This window comes from Drosophila gunungcola, unplaced genomic scaffold (genome assembly GCF_025200985.1).
Source record: "Drosophila gunungcola strain Sukarami unplaced genomic scaffold, Dgunungcola_SK_2 000088F, whole genome shotgun sequence".
In the NCBI taxonomy this organism is placed as follows: domain Eukaryota; kingdom Metazoa; phylum Arthropoda; class Insecta; order Diptera; family Drosophilidae; genus Drosophila; species Drosophila gunungcola.
The window spans coordinates 53,630-74,880 of record NW_026453250.1 but is presented as its reverse complement, the minus strand read 5'-3'; the positions used below and the strand labels follow the sequence as shown (position 1 = coordinate 74,880).

General features: G+C 41.8%; 5 protein-coding genes across 6 annotated transcripts; 2 read left to right on the top strand and 3 right to left on the bottom strand.

Moving 5' to 3' along the window:
* Positions 1 to 654: 654 nt before the first annotated feature.
* On the bottom strand, positions 655 to 2,367 carry LOC128265004 (NAD-dependent protein deacylase Sirt4). The gene is made up of 2 exons (XM_053000769.1): positions 2,101 to 2,367; positions 655 to 1,479 (listed from the first exon to the last, which is right to left on the bottom strand). The coding sequence occupies exons 1-2, from the start codon at positions 2,279 to 2,281 to the stop codon at positions 722 to 724; spliced, it is 939 nt and encodes a 312-aa protein (XP_052856729.1). The 5' UTR covers positions 2,282 to 2,367; the 3' UTR covers positions 655 to 721.
* A 74-nt stretch (positions 2,368 to 2,441) lies between these two features.
* Positions 2,442 to 8,568, top strand: LOC128265000 (RNA-binding protein 25). Of its 2 annotated transcripts, none has more exons than XM_053000763.1 (6): positions 2,442 to 2,905; positions 3,000 to 3,244; positions 3,978 to 5,196; positions 5,414 to 6,254; positions 6,575 to 7,215; positions 7,917 to 8,568. In XM_053000763.1, the coding sequence occupies exons 1-6, from the start codon at positions 2,843 to 2,845 to the stop codon at positions 8,010 to 8,012; spliced, it is 3,105 nt and encodes a 1,034-aa protein (XP_052856723.1). In that variant the 5' UTR covers positions 2,442 to 2,842; the 3' UTR covers positions 8,013 to 8,568. The 2 variants fall into 2 exon arrangements, with proteins under 2 accessions (XP_052856723.1, XP_052856725.1); XM_053000765.1 differs by lacking the exon at positions 7,917 to 8,568 and having other exon boundaries at positions 6,575 to 6,880; positions 7,008 to 7,209.
* A 697-nt stretch (positions 8,569 to 9,265) lies between these two features.
* LOC128265005 (ras-related protein Rab-18) lies at positions 9,266 to 10,621 on the bottom strand. Its single transcript, XM_053000770.1, has 3 exons — positions 10,415 to 10,621; positions 9,868 to 10,300; positions 9,266 to 9,466 (listed from the first exon to the last, which is right to left on the bottom strand). Exons 1-3 carry the CDS (start codon positions 10,471 to 10,473, stop codon positions 9,365 to 9,367), a joined length of 594 nt encoding a protein of 197 aa, XP_052856730.1. The 5' UTR covers positions 10,474 to 10,621; the 3' UTR covers positions 9,266 to 9,364.
* A 777-nt stretch (positions 10,622 to 11,398) lies between these two features.
* LOC128264981 (60S ribosomal protein L35) lies at positions 11,399 to 12,315 on the top strand. Its single transcript, XM_053000728.1, has 3 exons — positions 11,399 to 11,544; positions 11,730 to 11,866; positions 11,952 to 12,315. Exons 1-3 carry the CDS (start codon positions 11,542 to 11,544, stop codon positions 12,181 to 12,183), a joined length of 372 nt encoding a protein of 123 aa, XP_052856688.1. The 5' UTR covers positions 11,399 to 11,541; the 3' UTR covers positions 12,184 to 12,315.
* Positions 12,316 to 13,096: 781 nt separating this feature from the next.
* On the bottom strand, positions 13,097 to 20,562 carry LOC128264992 (protein trapped in endoderm-1). The gene is made up of 7 exons (XM_053000742.1): positions 20,169 to 20,562; positions 14,997 to 15,148; positions 14,784 to 14,929; positions 14,307 to 14,407; positions 14,133 to 14,235; positions 13,519 to 14,018; positions 13,097 to 13,440 (listed from the first exon to the last, which is right to left on the bottom strand). The coding sequence occupies exons 2-7, from the start codon at positions 15,145 to 15,147 to the stop codon at positions 13,254 to 13,256; spliced, it is 1,188 nt and encodes a 395-aa protein (XP_052856702.1). The 5' UTR covers position 15,148; positions 20,169 to 20,562; the 3' UTR covers positions 13,097 to 13,253.
* Positions 20,563 to 21,251: the final 689 nt, after the last annotated feature.

The following is a 21,251-nucleotide window of genomic DNA, read 5'->3' as shown; positions in this document are numbered from 1 at the left end:
TTTGTGTGTGTGAGCGGGAGATGCCTTAATTGCGGTTCATTAATATGGAGCAAAGAGAGCTGCAAGCTGGAGCAAAAACAAAAACATTTCACGTGAGAGGACCGGTAACAACGGAAGTGCGCATTCCCGCCGCTCCATCTTCCGGTTCCCGTTGGGATGTGCTGGAATTTTAGCTCACAGAACAATGGGAGAGCACCATTGAGTAAAAATCTGGGAATGAGAGAACCATATTTTTTGCGAAAGCATGTCAGTGCGTCGCATATTGTGTTTTCTTTCAGGAGCCTGCGCGAAATCAAAACAGGTCCCTGCCGGAGTTGCCAACTGCTTATAAATAATAAATTTAAAAACATTTTACAATGCAAAATTTTAAGAATTTGATTGCTTACAGATTTTGATATTTTTAATACACTTTTGTACTCTTCTTCAGCGTAAATATTTAACTATAAGTTGGTTTTAGGTAAAAAGGAAAGTGTACAATTTTAAAGGGTACACCAATTTTAAAAATTCGAATTTTAAAGTTCCGTTACCTACAGATTTTGATATTTTTAATACACATAAAATGAAAACCATTTTGGTTTTTTAAAGCTAAATGTTATTATTACAGATAAATAAATAACCTTTTCATTGAATGGTTTTTGCTATAAAACGAATGTCTACATTTACCACAGCTGAATTTATTCCAAGATTTATGTACATACATACAACAGAAAAACAGCCAGGATTAGCTGGCACTTTTCGAGGAACGGAAGTCAAACAATTTGGGTATCACATCGCCGCATTTGGCGGAGATCTTGATATCCGCTAGATGATCGGCCCGTGTGTCGCCTATATTGACTATGGCCACCGGCAACTTGAGGTCCTTGGTCTGCAGAACAACGCGGTAGCCGGAGAAGACGAGAAGACTGGATCCCAGAACCAGCAGGCCATCGCTGTTATAGACCATGCCCGCAATCTGATCGAGTCGCGGCTTGGGCACCGAATCCCCGAAGAACACAATCTCCGGCTTCAAGTCGCCGCCGCACTGCGTGCACTCGGGTATCCGGAAGTTGTCGATATACTCCAGGGGGATCTCCACGTCGCCATCGGGCCGGATCATGTCGGGGGCATCCTTGAACGCCGGATTGAGCGAGGCCAGTATGCTCTGGAGCTCGTGACGATCGATGCGGTACTCGCAGGAGAGGCACTTGACCACATAGCCACTGCCGTGGACCTCCACCACGTTCCGGCTGCCCGCTTTCGTGTGCAGTCGATCGACATTCTGGGTGACCACCGCCTGGACGCGCTGCTCCCTCTCGAATCTGGCCAGCGCATGGTGCGTGGCATTCGGCTGCGTGGCGGAGAACTTGGGCCAGCCCACAAAGTTCCGGGCCCAGTACCGCTTGCGCACCGCCGACGACTTCACGAACTCCATGTGCTGCACAGGCTTGTGATTGGACCGGGCGTAGAGTCCCACGCCCTCGGAGCGGTAGTCGGGAATGCCTAAAACATATTTTAGATTTTTGGTTAGACATTTGATGCTAAGGGTGGGAAATCTACATCGTATGCCATTTTTTTCCTCATTTCTCTATATTTCTTATAGATTGGCATTGAAAAAGGCCTTTTCCTGAATAGACTATCTCAACTGTTAGCTTATTTTTGTGATCCTTAAGCTGTATTTAAAAAAATGTATTTTGTTTGTTTTTACAAAATACGTTTTAAAAATTGTATCCTTGATCTCCTATGAATTTATAAACCTGAGCGATCATTAGTTAATTCTGTGAATTAATTTATTTCATTTGTAATAAACCTAAATCTATAATAAATTTATGTATAAAATTATACGGAAATTATATATCAAGTTTTGACAATAATATACAGAAACAATTGAAGATTATTATTTATTATTATTTTTATATAACAACTTTTTACTTTAATTCGAGTTTCAACTACTTAAAAACATTTTTTTGAAAAGACCTTCCCTGTTTTTTTTACCGTTTAAGAGGCGAATGCGATTTTGATCCCGAAATGCTCAGAGCACAATCTGGAATAGTTTTAGTGACGGTTTCTGAACCAATTCAGGAAGGCTATATCCAATAATCAGAATAAATCCAAGGAACTCACCCGATTCAGTTGAGATGCCAGCACCAGTCAAAACCAAAACATTCGGTTTGGACATAAGAAAATCCTCCAGTCGCCGGATGTCATCCTCCACGGCGGGTTTGTGATGTGGCACGTACTCCTGCCGAGCGGTGGAGCTCCGGAGGGCGGTGCTCCGGAAGTGGAGCAGCTGCCCCACTCGCATTGTCTAATATTATTCAATAAATATTATTATTTGTTTCACTGGTTACGTCTAGAAAGTATCGATAAATGGAGCATGTATACTCAATAGTAATCGAAACGGCAACGGCGTTGCCACACCTACCGCCAAACCGATAACAAAATAAATTTTTACACGCCACCATCGATAACAGCTTGCTATTTGACAGCTTTCATCTCTAGAGCAGCGGCCTCTGAAAAAAAAGGAGAGAGATTCGGTAATTTACGCGTGGATTTAGCACGCGCCGTGAAATCTAGCAGTTAAAGTAGCCGCAGGAAAGTCCACCCGAGATCCGCTTAGTGATCCTGGCGGGCGGCCCTATCCGGAATCAGAGAACAGGACATCCGCACTCACATTTACCACTCCGTGTGGCGTTTGCGCCCCCGTCCGTGTGTGTGTGTGTGTGTGTGTGTGCGTTCGTGCCCGTCACTCGTGTGTGTGTGTGTGCGTGTGTGTGAATTGTCGGCTTTAATTTTGCAAAGCACGCCGAAACCTAAGTTTTCCTAAGGAGCCAAAGGATTCGCAGGCGGAATTGAAGCGCACAAGATGTCGTACCCGCCGCGGGCGCCCATGCCGCCCTACATGAATGCATCCATACCGCCGCCGCACGTAAGTTTTTCCCACCCCTCATTCGCTTTCTGGGTCACAACGGTGGCTCCCATGGAGAAGTCCCTATTCTAATCCCCATCTTGCAACTTTCCAGATGATGCAGAACATGGGCCAGAACCAACCGAGGAACTTCCGCAACTCGGCGACCATCAGCTCACAGCCGACAGTGTACCATCGTCCGCCGGAGCCACAGCCGCAGTTCCGCGGACCCATCATCACCGTTTTCGTGGGCAACATCAGCGAACGCGTCCCGGAGGCGCTGCTCAAACGCATCCTGGCCAGCTGCGGCGTGGTCATCAACTGGAAGCGGGTCTCCACATTCGGCTTCTGCGAGTTCGAGTGGGTAAAACTGGGAATATAGACACTTTGGAAGGCCCAGAATAGCTAAAGATGTACATACAGGGAATAGGAGCCCTTTCGAGAGTTCAATACTCTAGATACTAGTCTTGCATCTATATTGTTTAAGGAACCCATACAAGGCTTGAAAGAGGCACCAGAATAGCACAAAATGTATATATAGACCCATCTTTAAGGAAATCGGAACCCCTTCGAGAATTCTACCTTCTTAAGAACAAAGTTTGGCTCATAAGTTGTTTTAATAACCAACACAGAGCCAAAAAAAAAAGAGACAAATATGTTTATGATAAATTTAAAGCCTTTAAAGTGGTTAAAAACTACTTAAACTGTTGTATACTTCAAAGAAAAATGTGTGTTACTAATGCAAATATTTAAGCTCGCGTAGAAAGCTATGGAAAAGGTTATAGCTATCGTTTAGTAGCCTTTAATTTATAATTAAAAGCTTTAGAATACATCCAACAGTCTTTTAATAATTTAAAACATCACATAAAAGAGCTAAGCTTATTTATAGAAATTATAAAATTAAAATTACCAAAGTAGGAAGCTAACAAACATTCTTCATCATTGTTCAAACGAATTTATCAAAATACATTTAGGAAACACTTCGTTTAAATGTTTAGTTAAGGTTTCTTGTTAGCTACAGTCTTCCAATGTGCTTTTCCCCTAATCTTTTTGAATCTAGTCTTACCTAACCGAGTTTCTCGACCCTTTGCAGTGGACCCATTGCCGCCATGCGAGCTGTGCGCCTGCTCAGTGAGATGGAGATCGATGGCAAGAAGCTGGTGGCCAAGGTGGATGCCAAGAACAAGGTGCTCATCGAGGACTACAAGGAGCAGGAGTGCAAGAACGGGGATCGCTCCAATTCGGTGGACGAGAAGACCGAGGACGAGTACGCCATCAGCCAGATGCATGACCTGCTGGAGGAGCACAAGCATGAGTTCGAGGGATTCGACGGCAGCAATCGCGCCGATCTGTACGGCAGCACCAGTCGCAATAAGAAGACGCGCCGCGAGGATGACATCAAGATCAAGGTGATGAACGACAATGCCCTGGAGGAGGAGAAGCGCAACCTGATCAGCAGCGAGATTGGCAAGTTCCGTATGCGGGCGGAGGAGGACGAGCATCGCAAGGAGCTGGAGAAGGAGAAGGAAAAGGAGAAGCTGGCGGCCAGCAAGGAGAAGGAGCGCGACAAGGAGCGCAAGAAGCACCAGCGCGAGAAGGAGCGCAAGACCTCGACCAGCAAATCCAGCAGCTCGTCCGGAGCAGCAGCAGCCGCCAGCTCCAGCTCCGCCTCCTCGTCCAGCACAGCCGCCAAAGCTGCGTCCGCCGCCCCCGAAGCCAATGATGCGGCGGAAAAGATCGCGAAGGAGGCAGCACCCGCTGTCGCCAAGGATGCAGTTGCCATTAAGGAGCCCAAGGAGTCGTCAAGGAGCAGCAGTCGCAAGGAGCCGCCCACCACCACCATCGATATCACTTCACACAAGGAGTCGCGCCGCTCCGACTCCAAGGAGACGCGACGCCGTCGCTCCAAGTCCCGCTCCAAGGATCGCGAGCGGGAACGCGAGCGTGAGCTGCGCGAGCTTCGCGACAAGGAGCGCGAGAGGGAACGCGAACGGGAGCGGGAACGGGAGCGTGAACGCGAACGCGAGCGCAACGAGATGAGGGAGCGGGAACGGGAGCGCAACGAGATGCGGGAACGCGAGCGGGAGCGCGAAAGGGAGCGGGAACGTGAGCGGGACCGTGAACGCGAGCGGGAACGGGAGGAGAAGCTCCTCAAGCCTGTGCGGGACTCGCGCCGCGAAAAGGAGATGGAGGACGAGCTGCGGGATCGCAAGAAGTCGGAGAAGAAGGCGCGCGAGAAGGAGGCCGCCTACCAGGAGCGCCTGTCCAACTGGGAGATTCGTGAGAAGCGCAAGGCCAAGGAGAACGAGAAGGTAAGCCTCTAACTACAGCTTTGGACAGATAATCAATAAACAGCAGGTCCAAGTAATAGTAGCTTTTTGGCTTGTCGAAACAAAACAAGAAAAATGATTTTTCAACTGCATCATTGTTAAATAATTATGCATTTGAAAAAGAACCACCTGGTTAGATTCCTCCCATCGTAGATACTTGACTACTAACACGCCTCTTGGTTCCTTCTCTTCTATTTAGTACCGCCTTAAGGAGCTGCTGCGTCAGGAGGAGCGCGAAAGCGATGCCAAGCGACTGAAGGAGTTCGTGGAGGACTACGATGATGAGCGCGACGATTCACTGTATTATCGTGGCCGCGAACTGCAGCAGCGGCTGGCCGAAAGGGTGCGCGAGGCCGATGCCGATTCCAAGGATCGCGAGAAGGAGGCCGACGAGCTGATCGAGCTCAAGACCAAGTTCTTCAGCGGGGAGTACGAGAACCCGTCGCTGGAGTTCGAAAAGGCGCGCCGCGAGATCGAGAAGCTGTACGAGCCGCGCATCCTGATCAATGTGAATCTGGAGGCAACAACGGCGGCGGCGTCGGCCACTGCGTCGTCGGTCCACCAGCAGCGCAAGCAGGCCGGCTCGGCAGCGGGAGAAGGCGGTGGCGATGGCCAGCGGCAGAAGAGCCACCAGCAGCTGGATAGCTATGATCCGGACATGGCCGGCATGAATGATGACTCCATATCGAACGATGACCACGGCTCCATGGCCGATACAGCCTCCAATGCCAGTGGCTATGCCAAGAACAACAACAATGACAACAAGTCCCTGTCGAACAGTCTGAGCAGGCAGAACAGCGAGTCGCGCGATTCCCTGGCCCACATCCACACGCCCACGCAGAACGCTATGCTGAATGACCAGGGATCGGGACACGACGCCCTCCTGCCCTCGGCCACGCCGCCCATAACCATGCCCCTCATCTCGCTGACGCTGGGCAACAACCTCAAGAAGAAGAAGTTCGAGGCCACCGGCGTGTTTGTCAATGACGACGACAACGATGAGAATATCAATCCCAAGAAGCGCAAGCTGGTGCCGCTAGGTGAGTGTCGTCGACACATCTCTAGAAATGCTAGACATTTGCATACAAGGGATTAAATTGTTTCTAGGAATTTTCCATTTTCTATGCAATAAGATAGGGTAGACTTATGTATTAGATGGTTTTTAGTTTGCTTTTATTTATTCATGAACTATAGAATACTTGGGAATACGTTCAAGTTTCACAAAGAACGCTTTTCGAAAAAAAAAAACAAAACACATTTCGAGGGAAGTGTATAGGTGAACGATTTTGTAGTCCCTGGTTTAATTAGAGTTCCTTGTAAATAGAGTCCTTTTCAAATGCCAATTCCTTTGCATTCGCAGACTACGATGACAACATGAGCAACGTCACACCATCCGCCCATCCAAGCAGCACCGCGGCGAACAGCAGCAGCGGCAACAACAACAGCAGCTCGGCGGATCGCCAGAGCTCCGCCGTATCGGCGGCCACCGCTGCAGCCGCTGCCGTTAGCCAGAAGATCGCCCAGGCGGGCGGCTCCTCCTCGGCAACGGGATCGGGCTCTGGTGGCTCCGGATCCGGTGGCTCCGGGTCAGCCACGTCCAAGAACAATGGCAGCGGCAGCAACAGCAGTGGCCACAGCAACAAACATAACAGCAACAGCAAACATGGTAAGAATGAGGCAGCTGCATCTGCGAGCAGTAGCGCAGATGCTGCCGCTACAAACACCAAAAAGGATGAGAATGGTGCAAAGGTGTATGATGAAAAACGGCGGCATATAAAAAGCATTATTGACAGGATTCCCACGCAAAAGGAGGAGCTATTTAATTATAAACTTGACCGCAACGAGATTGACAGCGGTCTAATGGAACGCAAAATACGTCCATGGATCAATAAGAAAATCATCGAGTATATCGGTGAGCCGGAGCCGACGCTGGTGGACTTTATATGTTCCAAAGTGTTGGCCGGCAGCCCGCCCCAAAGCATCCTCGACGATGTGCAAATGGTGAGTTCCGGTTGTGAGATTGTTGCAGTTCCGATGATAGCACTAAAAATTAGAGTTCATTTTGATATAATTTTTCAATTTCGGAAATATATTTTACAAGTTATTGAATTTAAAAAACAAAACATTTTGAAACTATGAAAAAAAAAACATTTGGTTTTTAAAAATGGCGCTGAAGATAATGAAACATAAGATAGAAACATAGTATTAATCTGTTAAAGAAAAAAACAATTTTTTTTAGTTTTTAAAGTTTATAAACTTAAAAAATGAAAATTGATCAATATAAACAATTTTTGGAGGTAGCCACTGGTGGACTGCACACTATATAAAGACTTTCAGACAATTAAAGTAGTTTTTTTTCTTCCCGCCTTGCCTGAAAAAGTAAATTCAAGAAAATTAGGTTTTTAAAATACTGACAAAAACATAATAGAAATTTTAAAGAATACTTTAAAAATGAAAAAATGTTTTTTTTAAAGTTCTAGCATCTTGTGTGCCCTTTTAAGACTGAATATTTTGACTTTAAACCTTATAGACTTAGTTATCTGTGTGTGGCTTTCTCGCTTAAAGATTGTAGCTTTTCGAATTATAGTTAATAACTAACAAGTGCTATTATGCGCACCGCAATTGTATTTCACTTTGATATTTTCACCTGAAACTGATACTAAACTCTTCCCTTCTCCCTCTATTTCAAATGGAATCTTTAGGTACTCGACGAAGAGGCTGAGGTGTTTGTGGTGAAGATGTGGCGACTGCTCATCTACGAATTGGACGCCAAGAAGAGCGGCATTGCGGGGAAGTAGGATGTAGAAGTGCCCCTCATCTGGGCAACTGGGGAACCGGGCGGGAGCGGGTGCGGATCGGGGGATCGAAGGAGGAGCAACTGCGCGAATAGACTCTAAGTTACTCTTACGGATGATTACAAATTTGTACATACAGGGCGTGCTTCAAGAATTGTGGCCGCCAACTGTCGAGCTTTGTTTTCTAAGCTTCTTCTTCGTGCAAAAGAGATCAAAAGAAACATTTATGAAAAGCAAGAGTTTGAAAATCGGAAGCCAAGCGCAGCCTCAATGATTTCTCAATTACCACCTTGTTAGCGTTAATTGCTAATATTAATCATCGATTACTGTAAATACACACTAAACTCACTTATAAAATCACACCAGCAGAAACAAACAAGTCAAGAAAGCCGTACATTAACGAAACAAAAATTGTAGCCCATGTACAATGTACATTTCGGTTGGTTTCTAATCCAATTCTCCCCCTTTTTTTTGTTGCGGTACTTCGCAACAGATCTTTCTTTCGAAACGAGCGCAAACAAAAAACTGTCTTCATTTAAATAAAACAATGAAAAGAAAACGCCAAACTTGAATTTTGATTTCGCAAGGGGAGTTTTGCAAGTTCTTAATAACGAAACAGAGAAACCCTGAGAATATGTTTGATGTTATGTACCATATGTGCTTAACTCTGATCATTTCCACTGTGTTGGAAGAAATTAAAGGTAAGATTAGCTTTGAAAATTAATCTGCCAAGTATTTTCTTAAATATAAACATTTTAAATTGAAGTTTCTTATCAAAGTCATTATTCAAAACAATGTACACATTATTTAAGGTGATTTTAGAATTCCAATTGTGCAAAAAATATTAACTTGTATTGCAAGCTTATCTGGGAAATTCCATTTAAAACAATTACGTTTCTCTAAAATTGATTAATAATCCTGAAAGTCAATAGTATAATAGCAATACAAAATATTTTTTCAATAAGTTCAATTTAAATTTTTAAAGGCAAACAAGATTTTATAAATCGTATATTATAATCGTTAAACTTATCTTATCCTTTTTAGGTCTAATAATAATAAATACAGAGTATTACAAAAGATTTATAAACAACTGAAAGAGTTTTAAATAAAATCGAAATTTTCATAAATAAAGAATTTTTCTGAAGAACAGTCTATTTAAATATTGCCCACTTCACAGATTCCTAAACGAGAATCAAGATAAAACAAATTAAAAGTAGATAACTTCAATCCCTGATCAGAGAGTAGAGTAGACGACGTGAACGTTGAGGTTGACTTTATGCTAGTGATATTGAAACGATTAGATAAATACACGATATAAATTTGACAAAAGCACGCAGAAAATCCTTATCCGTATATCAACAATAACACGTGGAAGCGCTTTCCTCCAGATTCCGATCGCTGGCGATGTCCAGACCGGCGGAGCCATTGCCATTATTGAAGTACTCGGAGGAGACAATCTGTAATGGATTAGAATTTTTACCAGAGTCAATTAGTTTATTTTAACAATTGTTTGCATATTTTTAAGTATAACTACGTTCTTGAAAATTCGATCCTAACAAAATTGACAAAGATATCAGCATTGAAAGAAAGAACACGACGACTGTTTAGTGAGTTAACTTAAAATTTTTTGCTCCGTTTTCTTGAAATGGCATTTTGGAATTGGTAACCAAAATAACTTAACATAACAAGCATCAACGGATCTTATTTAACATAATTATAAAATATTTTTTAATACAAAAATTACTAAAATGTTTCTTAGGTATGGAGAAGATAGGCTATTTTTTTTTTGCTCTGCAATTGGGGGCAACCGCTTTATGATCGTTTTGATAGAAACATCTATCAGTTGATTGAAACCCACCTTCTCCACAATATCCTTGAACACATCGCTGACGAACTGATCGCACTTGGCCGAGGTCTCGATGAAGAGGGCCCTGTGTTTCCGGGCGAACTTTCGCCCCTCCTCACGGTCCACCAGTCGCTCCTGGTCGATCTTGTTGCCCACCACAATGATGGCTATGTTCGGGTTGTCGCTGTAGCTGTCCAATTCGGCCAGCCAAGCCTCCAGCTTCACCAGGGAGTCCCTGTTCGTGATGTCGTACACCAGGATGGCGCCCAAGGCCTTTCTGTAGAAGCTGGGCGTTAGACTGCGGAATCTTTCTGCTCCAGCCGTGTCCCAGAGGGCCACCTTGTAGTCGATCCCGTCCACGTTCATCACCTTGCTCTTGAAGTCCATGCCGATCGTGACGTCATGGTTATCGTCGAACTTGTTCTCCACAAAGCGACGGATTAAACTATTTTAGGGGGGAAGGCGGAAGACAAGAAAACAAATGACGCAAACTTTTAGTTATATACGCAGTTGGTTTTCTCCATGGACTTGGGACTCCAAAATATGATGATACACCCACCTGGACTTGCCCACGCCGCTCTCCCCGATCACCAACAGCTTGATAGCCCGATCAGCCATTCTGCTTGTGCTCGCCAATGGCCTATTTCTATTATTGTTAACTTAAACAAACGGGAATTGCCAATTATTTATGTACTTTATCTAAAGGGTATGTCGTTGCAGCGTTGCCACCTGGCTGCTTTGTTTACATTCTCACGCTGGAGGTGGACCTCTGCGATAACTGCGATTACAGCACTGCTCTGGAGCAGAAGTTCGAACTAGAGGTGGCACTTTCGCAGGAATTCAGCTATTTTGATTGAGACATAATCCGTCATATATTTTCGATTTTAACGCTGACAATCCAGATTTAATTTTAATTTATTGGTTTGTTTGGTTTTTATTTTAAGTAAAAACATATAAACAATATCATTATTCCTTAAATAAAAATATATTCATTAACTTTGATACTACTAACTGAATCAAAAATAATTTGTATATCTAATAATCCATAATCCATTTGGCGTTTTTTTTATTTTGTGTATGGTGATTTTAAGTTATTGTTTTTATTTCACAAGACATCATTAATGGCAGTTTCCGTCAAAATACATGGTTTTATCCATCTATTTGATGTGAGGGCTAAACCAATACAAAATAAAACGATTTGCATTTAAATGACTTTCTGTTATATTGTTATTAAGAATTCATATACGTATAATGTTCCAAGCGTTTCCATATTATAATATTAATATTTTTATAACTTCCATATAAAAAGAAAATTCCAGCCATAAATACTGTTGAAAAAAATAAATCTATATACAATTTAATTCCATACTCCAGGTGCTCAAAAATGTTGACTACTTAACCGATTTTATAATATTGTTTTTTAAGGCATCAATCCTCAGAGAATTTTTCTAATACCAAGAAATAGCTGTCAAGTTTAATTAAAACCAAAACTCAAATGTGATTGGATATCTAAGAAATCATATTTAGCTATTAAAGCAGAGTCCATAGCTCGGAGTCGGATCCGGTTCGATAACAGCGCCGCCAACTGGTTCGCCGCCCGGAGCCACGGCAGTGCCACCACCAACTAGTTCAGATTCCATCTCCTCTTCTTTCTTTCTTTCTTTTTTTGACGTGACAGCGAGAAAAATGGTTGGTTTTTGCGAAGTTTAATTTCCCGAATTAGCGGCCATCCGTGCAGGGAAATCGCGGAGAGGGCGACCAATGGACGCCCGCCGACGGGGCTGCGCGATGGAAATGCTATTTTTTGTTTGTGCTCCTCCCGTGTGCCGAATTCTAATTGTGTGTTTTCTGCGTTTTTTGTTTGCGGCGTCTAGGTGAAGGTTAAGTGCTCCGAACTGAGGACCAAGGACAAGAAGGACCTCACCAAGCAGCTGGATGAGCTCAAGAATGAGCTGCTCAGCCTGCGTGTGGCCAAGGTGACCGGCGGAGCTCCCTCGAAGCTCTCCAAGATGTGAGTATCCATATCCGTTATGGCGTCCCCTAATGCCAGTGCCAATGCCAACAAGCCCCTACTAATGTTTGCATCCCAAATACAGCCGCGTTGTGCGCAAGGCCATCGCCCGCGTGTACATCGTGATGCACCAGAAGCAGAAGGAGAACCTGCGCAAGGTGTTCAAGAACAAGAAGTACAAGCCCCTGGATCTGCGCAGGAAGAAGACCCGCGCCATCCGCAAGGCCCTGTCGCCGCGGGATGCCAACCGCAAGACCCTCAAGGAGATCCGCAAGCGCTCCGTCTTCCCCCAGCGCAAGTTCGCCGTCAAGGCCTAGGAGAGTGCGTCCAGAATCTGTGCTCCGGATTACGGACATGCCGGTCCTCTCGTCCGTCTAGTGTGCGTTAAGGGTTCTTCGGTTCCACGATGAAGAAAAAATACAAAATAAAACCTTTTTTTTAAAGTGAAACTATCGAAAGATGTTTGATTTGTGACCAAGAATCGCGAGTGGCACATGGCGCGTCCATGGGTTTATTTAAACGAGTTGTAAACGCGTGCTTTACCAGCACAATGTCTCCGATGTTTACAGAGAGAATATAATCCAGTTGTCATCTTGAGTGATCGCACGTGAGAGGTCTTTGTCCAGATATCCAGATATGAATCTAACCTCAGCAGTTTAACAAGGGTATCACAAATATGGCATAACTAACCCATTTGAAATTAGGGTTCCAATAAGTTTTAACCCTTATAATCATATCAAGTATGCCAAGGCCTTTTTGCCACTTTTTTATTAGATATAATCTAGAGGACACAAAAATATGTCCAACAAGAAGCTAGATTATTATTTTTCTTAACCGTTGATATGGAATAGTGTAGTTTGAGTTTCCAACAATCGTTTTTATGGCACAACAAGGTTTGATTTTGCAGTAAGGTAAACAACATGTAGCACCTTAACAGTGAACTTACTTCCCAAGTATTATATTTCAAAGCTCTCTAATCAAATAGGAAGCTAGATTATTCCATTATATCAAAGCTAAAATCATATATTTAGAAACAAAACAAAACTTGGATTAAATTTCTTTGTAGTTAATTTGAATTAACATAGTTTAATATTGCAACACAGCACAAATAACATCTCATCAGCGAACTTATACCCAAATTTTTTTTAAAAGCCTTTTAACGAATTGGGAAGCAAGATATGAAAGTCTGTGAAATACTCCGGCATAAACTTTCAATTCAAAAACACAGAATTCTCAATTGGTCTACGTATATATATTTAATTCGATTGTCTTTGATGTTAGCACTGCCGTACATCGTTTATACATTTATAAATTAAAAAGTAATAAGTAGGTAATTGATATGAATTACAAGCTCTAATACAAAGACTCGACTGCGGCGATCTCGATCTCATACTGAATATGTTTGGCACATTTGGTTAATACTATTCTTCTGCACGGCGTGGAAGAGCGGCGTGCTGCGGATCACGCCCGACAGCTCCTTGGAGTTCTTGCTTTGGTGATAGTTTCTACTCGGCATCGGCGACAGCGGCTCGCCCCAGAACTTGAGCAGCGCAAAGATCTTGTAATAGGCCACTCTAAAAGAGAACAGTTTAGGGATTAGACATACAAATGATTTAAGGCTGAATGCATGTAGATATAGATCTCAAACTCACCTATAGTTGCGATTGCTGGCCGCATAGATGATCGGATTGATGACGCTGGAGGCCCAGGCCATCACCGAGGCGATGATGTGCAGCCAGGGATACGAGGTCTTCCTCTCGTCGTCCACCACATTGGCCAGCATCAGTGGCAGGAAGCAGACGAGGAAGCACAGGAAGATGGTGACCATCATCACGGTCAGGCGGTTGTCCTCGCGCGCCTTTCGCGTGCACGTGGTGGTCATGTAGGATCCGCCGGCGGCGGAGGAGGAGGAGCCCTTGCCCGCCGCACTAGCACCGATCTGGAAGTTGTCGTGGTTGCGAATCTTCTTCTTCTGGTGCAGCACCGTGATGTAAATGCAGGAGTACGAAACGATGATCACCAGGCAGGGCAGCAGGAAGCCGATCAGGAACAGCGTCTTCTTGATCGACCGTCCCTCCTTCTTGAGTATCGTGCAGGAGAAGGTGGCCTCGTCGAGACCCATCTCTCCCCAGATGCCCAGAATGGGCGGCAGCTGTGAAAGTAGACAACATAGCACTATCGTGAGTTTGGGTTCCTTTTAATTGATTTATGTTTTGCGTCACAATATCACGGAATCGATTTTATTATAGAGCCTATTTTCACTTACCAGCAGAAGAAAGGACACGGCCCACACGAACAATAGCTGCAGGGTTATGAACTTGGGCTTGTATATTTGCGAATAGCGGCTGTGGCAAGCGATTAGTATATATCTGCCAGAGGATTAAGAACACGTTTGGGGATTAGCTTATCCCAATGACAGAAAGGACGGAGATGGGCTTACCTGTTCAGGGTGATGCCCACCATGCTAAGGAGTGAAACAGCCACATTGCCGTAGAAGATCACAGGAAAGATCTTGCACAACGTGGTGCCAAAGGTCCAGCTCTGGTGGGAAACAAAAAAGAAACATATTATTATTTGAAAAATATACGGGTTGATATTGGCATAATCGAACAAATATGGAACAGCTTAAGGTGAACCTATGTTTATAAAATCCAAGGCATTCCCTACACAGATATTGTTATTACTCATATTTGAATTAAATAGTGAATAAAGCATAGTGTTAAATACAAACCCATATTAAGTTGCATGTGCAAATATGTGAAAAATATTAGATTAGATACCTTTTTAACTATAAAAAATTAATTTATTAAAATGTAAGCCAAAAAAAAAGTGCTTAATTCCATATTTGTTTAAATTGAGTAAGAAATACTTGGTTTTACTATCAGTGGAGGTATTAATATTTTTCAAGATGACTCACCTCCTGGAAAAATCGCACCGCCGTCAGCGGCAGACTGAAGGAGCAAAAGAGCAGGTCGGAGATGCTCAGCGAGATGACGAAGGCGGTGGTGGCGTGCTCCCGTATCGTGGGGCTCTTGAGCAGCGCCAGCAGGGTGATCAGGTTACCTGCGGGGCCAACAATGCCGAAACAGGTTAGCAGGGGCTGGGTCGATCGGGGATTGGTATTACTCACCAAGAACGCCGATTGTCACAAAGACACAGGCACTAATTGCCGCGAATAATGTCGCCGAATGCGGGTAGATCGACTGAGTGGCCGCTGGGGCATCCATCAGCATGTCCTGTCCCATTCCCATATCCATATCCATGTCCATGCCCTTGTCCATTCTGCGGGGGAAGAACAGAAAACGAGAGCATTAGCCTTTGCCTATTAAATTAATTGGTTAGGTAAATGAGGGCTAAACCCTGTTGCCATTCTATCTCTGTTTAACTTAAATACAAGATGTTGTAGATCATAGAACAACAAAATTGGTTTTATTTTACATAAAGAAGTTATTAGCTTTAACATTTACACCCTGAAGAAGTGATCTACTTAGTTGTCTTGTTAATTTTGTTATCTGATTGGTTGGATTTATTCAGCCCGTATAGATTTTAGATGGGTTTTAATGGAGAAAATTAAAAGCCGGATGTGTACGTTAATACGGAAGTTTGCCTGTTTAAGAACCAAATTAACGATCACTCAAAAAAATAAGTTGAAATATAATTTTATTTGATAATTGCTTCAGATAACTCTTATTGTGTAATATAGAATAAATTGAATAAACCGTTCGAAAGATTTTATACTTAGTGTATTTTACAATCTTAAATAGAATGCTTGTTCCAAAAATAATTTGGTTGATTTGTATAAAAGAATCTATTTGAATTGATTGTGTTTTACAAACTAAAGTAGATTGCGAAACACGCTCCTTCCGCATAAGTTTCTTTCTATGCACGAAAAAGGAAATATAATATTATCCACAAAATCAAGTTCCACTCGCGTGAAAATCTGTGAATGAATGAATACACTAGCAGACAGATCGAAACAGTTAACTAATTGCAGCTTTGCGGATGCGATAGCCTAGTTTGCTCATGTCTGAGGAAAACCCGATCCGATCGGCGGGATTAGCGAGGAAGTCGGTGGTCTGTAGTCTGTAGTGTGTAGTCTGTGGTCTGCATACTCCCACCGACTTATCGCATCCGAGACATTTGATTTATGCGAACTGATTTTGTTATACGATTTTTGCCGGCCAACTGGTCAACCGTAATGATCGCCGAGCCGGTTTGCACGCGATTTGAATTCACATTTGTACGAATTTTTCATCAACAGTTCGAGTTTTCCACCAATTTCCTCATCACTCTAGCAAGGCAAACAGCTTTAAATAATAGTTTTAAACATTTCAAATCGCGGCTGACTGCGTGATTGATGGCTACAAGATTAGTTATTATCAAATCAGGATTCAGAAGGAGATCAATGTCAAACGCAGACAGGAACATGAACGACGGCTTTGATAGTTGTAATTAAAAACTTCAAAAAAGTTTCGTTGATTTGTTTGGTGGCATCTTAAGTTCCTGGCTTGCTATTTACATACGTAAAGGTTATTTGCATACAGGTGAGAACAGGCTTTTGTGCTAGTCAAGTAAGTTGTGTGTTGACTCATAATATTCAGATGGTTGACCAGTTTCCGCTGCTTTCTTTTTAATAATTATACGATTTACTTATTCAATTCAACTGTCTTCATTCTTAGTCACGTACGACTACGTTGCAATATCTTTTAATTGCCGGAGAATATAATGCAAAGTATGTCGTCAGTGCTGCGATATAGAGTTCATATCGATATTGCGGGTTTTTAAAAAGATTTTTAAAATATTCCCATGAATAGGCCGGGAAAAACTATTTATGTCAATATCGGAAGAAAACTGGCGATAGAAAACAGGGTTTTGTTCATTCAACACACAATGTTTACCAACGAGATAAATTAAAAAGCTTCCCATAAAGATTAATACCGTGTTGAACGAAAGATTTTTGATAAAACGAAGCAATGAATTTTACAAAAAACCTGAATATTTTTAATAAATATTAACGAATTAAGATACAGGACATAATGTCTTGATTTTATTTGAAGCGTTTAACACATGCAGTATAACGATTATGAGGATTATTTCATTTTTAAGTTTTATAACGTGAAGAGAAAACAGATTTTAGTCGAAGCTATAAACGCGCGATTTAAACGAATTCAGTGCCATTTCGATAAACTAAACGATTGGCTGCCCTATTTTTGAAACAAAAAGTTGAAATTTGGAAATAAATAATTGGTTCGATATGCTGTGAAGAAGATCCCTTATCTTCTGCAGCCCTTACACATGTTCTCGTTTTCGAAAGAGATTCTTTTTTTGAAATCTTGTTCTTGAAGGGGCCCCTATGGAATTTGTAATATTGTTATCTTTGCAAACAGGCGGCAAGAAGCTATCAGCAACTTTACCATTAATGCACTTTTTTACGACCAATTAAATTTTCATTTTTCTTTCTTTTCCCGGTTGATAAGCGGCGAAAGCGGTGGAAAAACAAAAAGAGTCTTGCGACACAAATGCAATCAAATGGATTCCGTTTCGGTTTCAGTTTTCCCAGTAAAAAAGAACGCACCATCGTATGTTATGTTGTGCGTATTGAATCAATGACAGTTTCAATTAAGCCGCGGTTTGTCATGCTTTTTTCGTGGGTTTCACCCTGCAGATAACGCTTGAGTCCAAATGTTTTGCATGTGCACACAATTTCATTTATTTAATGCTTTTATTTGGATCGGTTAAATTAAAAAGCGCCTTGTTACGCATTTAACGATGTTTCCGGTGCGTGGTGGTGGTGCTACTACGCCTCTGGGACTGGGAATGGGAATGGGAATTTCAGGGCCCCGAGAAGGGGTACTATGTATAAATATTGCGTGGGGGATTGGGAATGATGGGGGCTATAAGTGGGGGACGGGGGAGCGGTTCGCTTTCATGCATGATCAACATGTGTGTTTGTTTTTGAGCCCTATGTATATTGTTTCAGTTCTTTCGGTATCCTCAGTTTTTCGTTCATATTTTTCATGTTAAATAGGGGGAGCAACCACCGCTCCGCAACTGAAAATCTGAATATGCATCCTACATAACATGGCATCCCGTCCAATATGAGCACCAACCCAAGTCGTTTCATTTAATTCCATTCCCATATATGCGTGCCGACACAGCAGCGGTGGTCATAATATATCTAGCCTGTAGCCTGCAATCATTTTAAATTCAAACGACAAATCATATAATTTGGAATTTGATGTTAACTTTATAAAATGTGTTAAATTCATTCTTAAGCCCACAAAGCGTACTAAACTGTATTTGATCTACAACTGTTTTCGTTATGATTTATTAGGTTTTTGAGGAATTATTTTTTGGCTTAAATAAACTTATGCAATTGTACCCTTTTAAGATTTGAATTTAAATTGTTGTGGGTATTCTGGACGTGTTGAAATGTTATTATAATAAGCTAAGTAATTTACCGAAGCTAAGTAATTTTTTGAGTGAGAATTGCTTTATATCCAGATCTATACATTTAACCGCGAGTGTGTCTGAGCTGCCCCTCAACAGATGGCAATGATGATGGCACAGATATCAGAGATAACACTCCCTCTTTCGGGATGTACGGATCGCGCCCTCTGCTCACTTTTCTTCTCCCTCCCCCTGGTAAGCTCCCCCTCACAAATATGCATATTATGTACACACAGCTAAGCACATAAGGAACATGTATATGTTTACATCAAAGTCTTATCAGCCTTGGGTTCCCACCGATCCGAATTCTTTGGAGACCCTCCAAAATCCAAGACAAGCAGCGGAACGAAGCTTAAAAAATAATCAATCAATAAATATATGTGTTTTGCGGGCGGGAAGTCAAATGCAAATATAGTTAATCAAAGAATGTGTACATATATCATATGGGGCACTGATCAATTATCTGTGATATTTTTGTAGGCAGTTCTAAATTAAAAATTTGAAAAACATATAATTATTTTGTTTGTTATAAATAAAAATACCAATAAATTTTGATGATAAGCAACTCTATTTATTTGAGACCAGATGAGAGGGTTGCTTATTTTTGTCATGGGGGCTATTCTCATGTATCTATTATAAAAATATAAATATATTTCATTTTAAAGAAAAGGAAACGGAAGCTTTTCTTATCGTGGGAATGTATTAGATATATTTCCAGCTTCTGTTCCAGTCGGCTGACTAATCGAAAGCTAAGTAACAGTGTAATACCCAAATAAGTTTTCGATAGGAGGGGTATACTATACTATATGACGTGCTTATGTAGATAGTGCACATGTGTATTGGATCGTTTTGGAGCTGGGTTTTTTCTTTATTTTTTCGTTGTTTTCAGAGACTTGAGCTGAATAAGTCGCTCCCAACTGTTTCGGTGGGAAAGGGACGGGAAAATAGATGATTCATGCAGCTGGTGTTTGGACAGAGAAGGAGAAAAAGAGAAAACACATCGGAAGCGGCGGAATCAAAAAATCTGTGTAAATAAAAACAAAAGACTTCGGCTGTGGGGACAGGGGCATTATTAGAGTCTAAGCATGTAAATGAGCAGAAAAAAAAATGTGTAGATTTAATTTAACCTATTCTTCAAAAATTTTAAGACAAGTACATATATATAAACAATAACAAGTATAAACATTTAAAGTTTTAAGATAAATCTTTATCTAAAAATCTTTATCTGAAATGAAATTATGGCTTTCCATATTTTTTAAGTTTATGAAATAAAAATCAGAACAAGTCGGAATCATAACGCCCCAAAGAAGTCATATCTAAATTTAAAAATTTTAGACTTTTAATTTTGGAACATTTAAAAATAAAATGAATGCATTATTCGGCAGTGTTTCGTTTGAAAAGATGATTCAATTTTTCAATATCCATAAGCTTTCGAGTGATTCAGCGTTTCAAAATGTTAACACCTTTAAAAAGCAATTAGGATGCGAAGGGAATCTAATATATATTTTTCTCGGTGTATTTGTTGCATTTTGTTGTCCCCTCCTTCCCCTTCTTCACTTTGCTGATTTGAGGGTGGAAATTGGGAATCGGGATTTGGGATGCGAGCGAGGGAGATGAAGATATATTATATTGTGGAAACAGCCGTTCCATTATCGTTCCATTACACATCCATACACACCATACAAATGCAATTTGCGCGTGTGTGTGTGCGTGTGGACCAAATGCAACAACAATAAAAACGCGCAACTCAAATTGTTAACAAAAGTAAGGCCGCTTTTGGCCGGATTCTGGTCTTGAAAGAGAGAAACAAAAAAAGAAAAAAAAAACAGAAACAAAAACAAAAACCACTCACCCGAACTCGAACCCGTTTCAGTGTTTTCCGCTTATTATATATTCTTTGTTTGGTTTGGCGTTTCTTAAATGCTTTTAAATTGCATTTTGTCAAGGCACAGCACTCGCTTCGAATTGACAAACACCGATGTTGGCATTAAACCGCGCAACACAGCAAAAAAAAATGCAACAAAAACATATATCCGATTCTGGCCTTCTGCTTCTACTACTGACTCTGACTTGTTCGAAAGAGAGGTCTCCAAAATAATAACCGAGAGATCTCCGCACACACAGCGTAAAATGTCGTATTTTCTTTGGCACTTAAAAAACAGCAGTTATAACAACAGTAGCGCAGCGCTGTCCCGCGAACGACTTCACCGATCGAGCAAGAATAAAGAACGATACAATTATAAGAGAGGCTTGTAAACCCAAACCCCGAGCCCCGATCGCCGATTACCTTGTCGATGACCGATCGCGTCTATCGGTGCACTGTTCTATCGATTGCATTGTTGCGCAGGCGCTTATCGATGTTCAAAAATTCTAGGCGGGTTTTGCGTGTATTGAAAAATGAATTTCGAAATGTTACTCTACTTAAGTTAGGGCTTACTAATGAATTTTTTACTAGTATTTTAAGGAGTTCAAACATGACCACTGGCATTTTTGGTTTTCGGAGTTCTTGTCGTTTTTATTCAGTTGCTGTCGGAGTGATTTAAGCCCCTTTATGATTTGGTTAAATATTATATTTAATTACCATTTACCATAAATGATTTTATCTCCAGCTCTTTTAAAGTTCTGGTTGCCCTAATGGAGCTTAATTTGTCACGCAAAATCTTTGTAGTAATTTATTTAAAATATTATATTAAATCTTCATTCATTCGTACAACATGCATCAATGGAGTTAGTTTTTTTTATTCACTTAAAGTTTAATCAATTTTCCAAAGCGACAGTTGCATACATATTTTATTTGGCCAATCATCTATCATATTTCACCAGTAGTGCCAAGTTCATAAATGATGAGCATGATTAACCAATTTGCATGTTTTGGCGCCATTGACTTACCGTCCGCTTTTCCACACAAGGTCGCGCTACTTAAATACTCGTTATC

What these genes read in the sequence shown, in the direction of transcription:
- LOC128265004 (XM_053000769.1), bottom strand. Translation starts at nt 2,281, where the DNA reads ATGCGAGTGGGGCAGCTGCTCCACTTCCGGAGCACCGCCCTCCGGAGC. An exon ending in TGGCATCTCAACTGAATCGG is followed by an intron (nt 1,480 to 2,100) that starts GTGAGTTCCTTG and finishes AATATGTTTTAG; the next exon opens with GCATTCCCGACTACCGCTCC.
- LOC128265000 (XM_053000763.1), top strand. Translation starts at nt 2,843, where the DNA reads ATGTCGTACCCGCCGCGGGCGCCCATGCCGCCCTACATGAATGCATCC. An exon ending in CATCCATACCGCCGCCGCAC is followed by an intron (nt 2,906 to 2,999) that starts GTAAGTTTTTCC and finishes GCAACTTTCCAG; the next exon opens with ATGATGCAGAACATGGGCCA. An exon ending in GCGCAAGCTGGTGCCGCTAG is followed by an intron (nt 6,255 to 6,574) that starts GTGAGTGTCGTC and finishes TTGCATTCGCAG; the next exon opens with ACTACGATGACAACATGAGC.
- LOC128265005 (XM_053000770.1), bottom strand. Translation starts at nt 10,473, where the DNA reads ATGGCTGATCGGGCTATCAAGCTGTTGGTGATCGGGGAGAGCGGCGTG. An exon ending in AGCGGCGTGGGCAAGTCCAG is followed by an intron (nt 10,301 to 10,414) that starts GTGGGTGTATCA and finishes CCCCTAAAATAG; the next exon opens with TTTAATCCGTCGCTTTGTGG. An exon ending in TCAAGGATATTGTGGAGAAG is followed by an intron (nt 9,467 to 9,867) that starts GTGGGTTTCAAT and finishes AATCCATTACAG; the next exon opens with ATTGTCTCCTCCGAGTACTT.
- LOC128264981 (XM_053000728.1), top strand. An exon ending in CCCTCGAAGCTCTCCAAGAT is followed by an intron (nt 11,867 to 11,951) that starts GTGAGTATCCAT and finishes TCCCAAATACAG; the next exon opens with CCGCGTTGTGCGCAAGGCCA.
- LOC128264992 (XM_053000742.1), bottom strand. Translation starts at nt 15,147, where the DNA reads ATGGACAAGGGCATGGACATGGATATGGATATGGGAATGGGACAGGAC. An exon ending in GTGGGCATCACCCTGAACAG is followed by an intron (nt 14,236 to 14,306) that starts GTAAGCCCATCT and finishes ATCCTCTGGCAG; the next exon opens with ATATATACTAATCGCTTGCC. An exon ending in GCCAGCAATCGCAACTATAG is followed by an intron (nt 13,441 to 13,518) that starts GTGAGTTTGAGA and finishes GTTCTCTTTTAG; the next exon opens with AGTGGCCTATTACAAGATCT.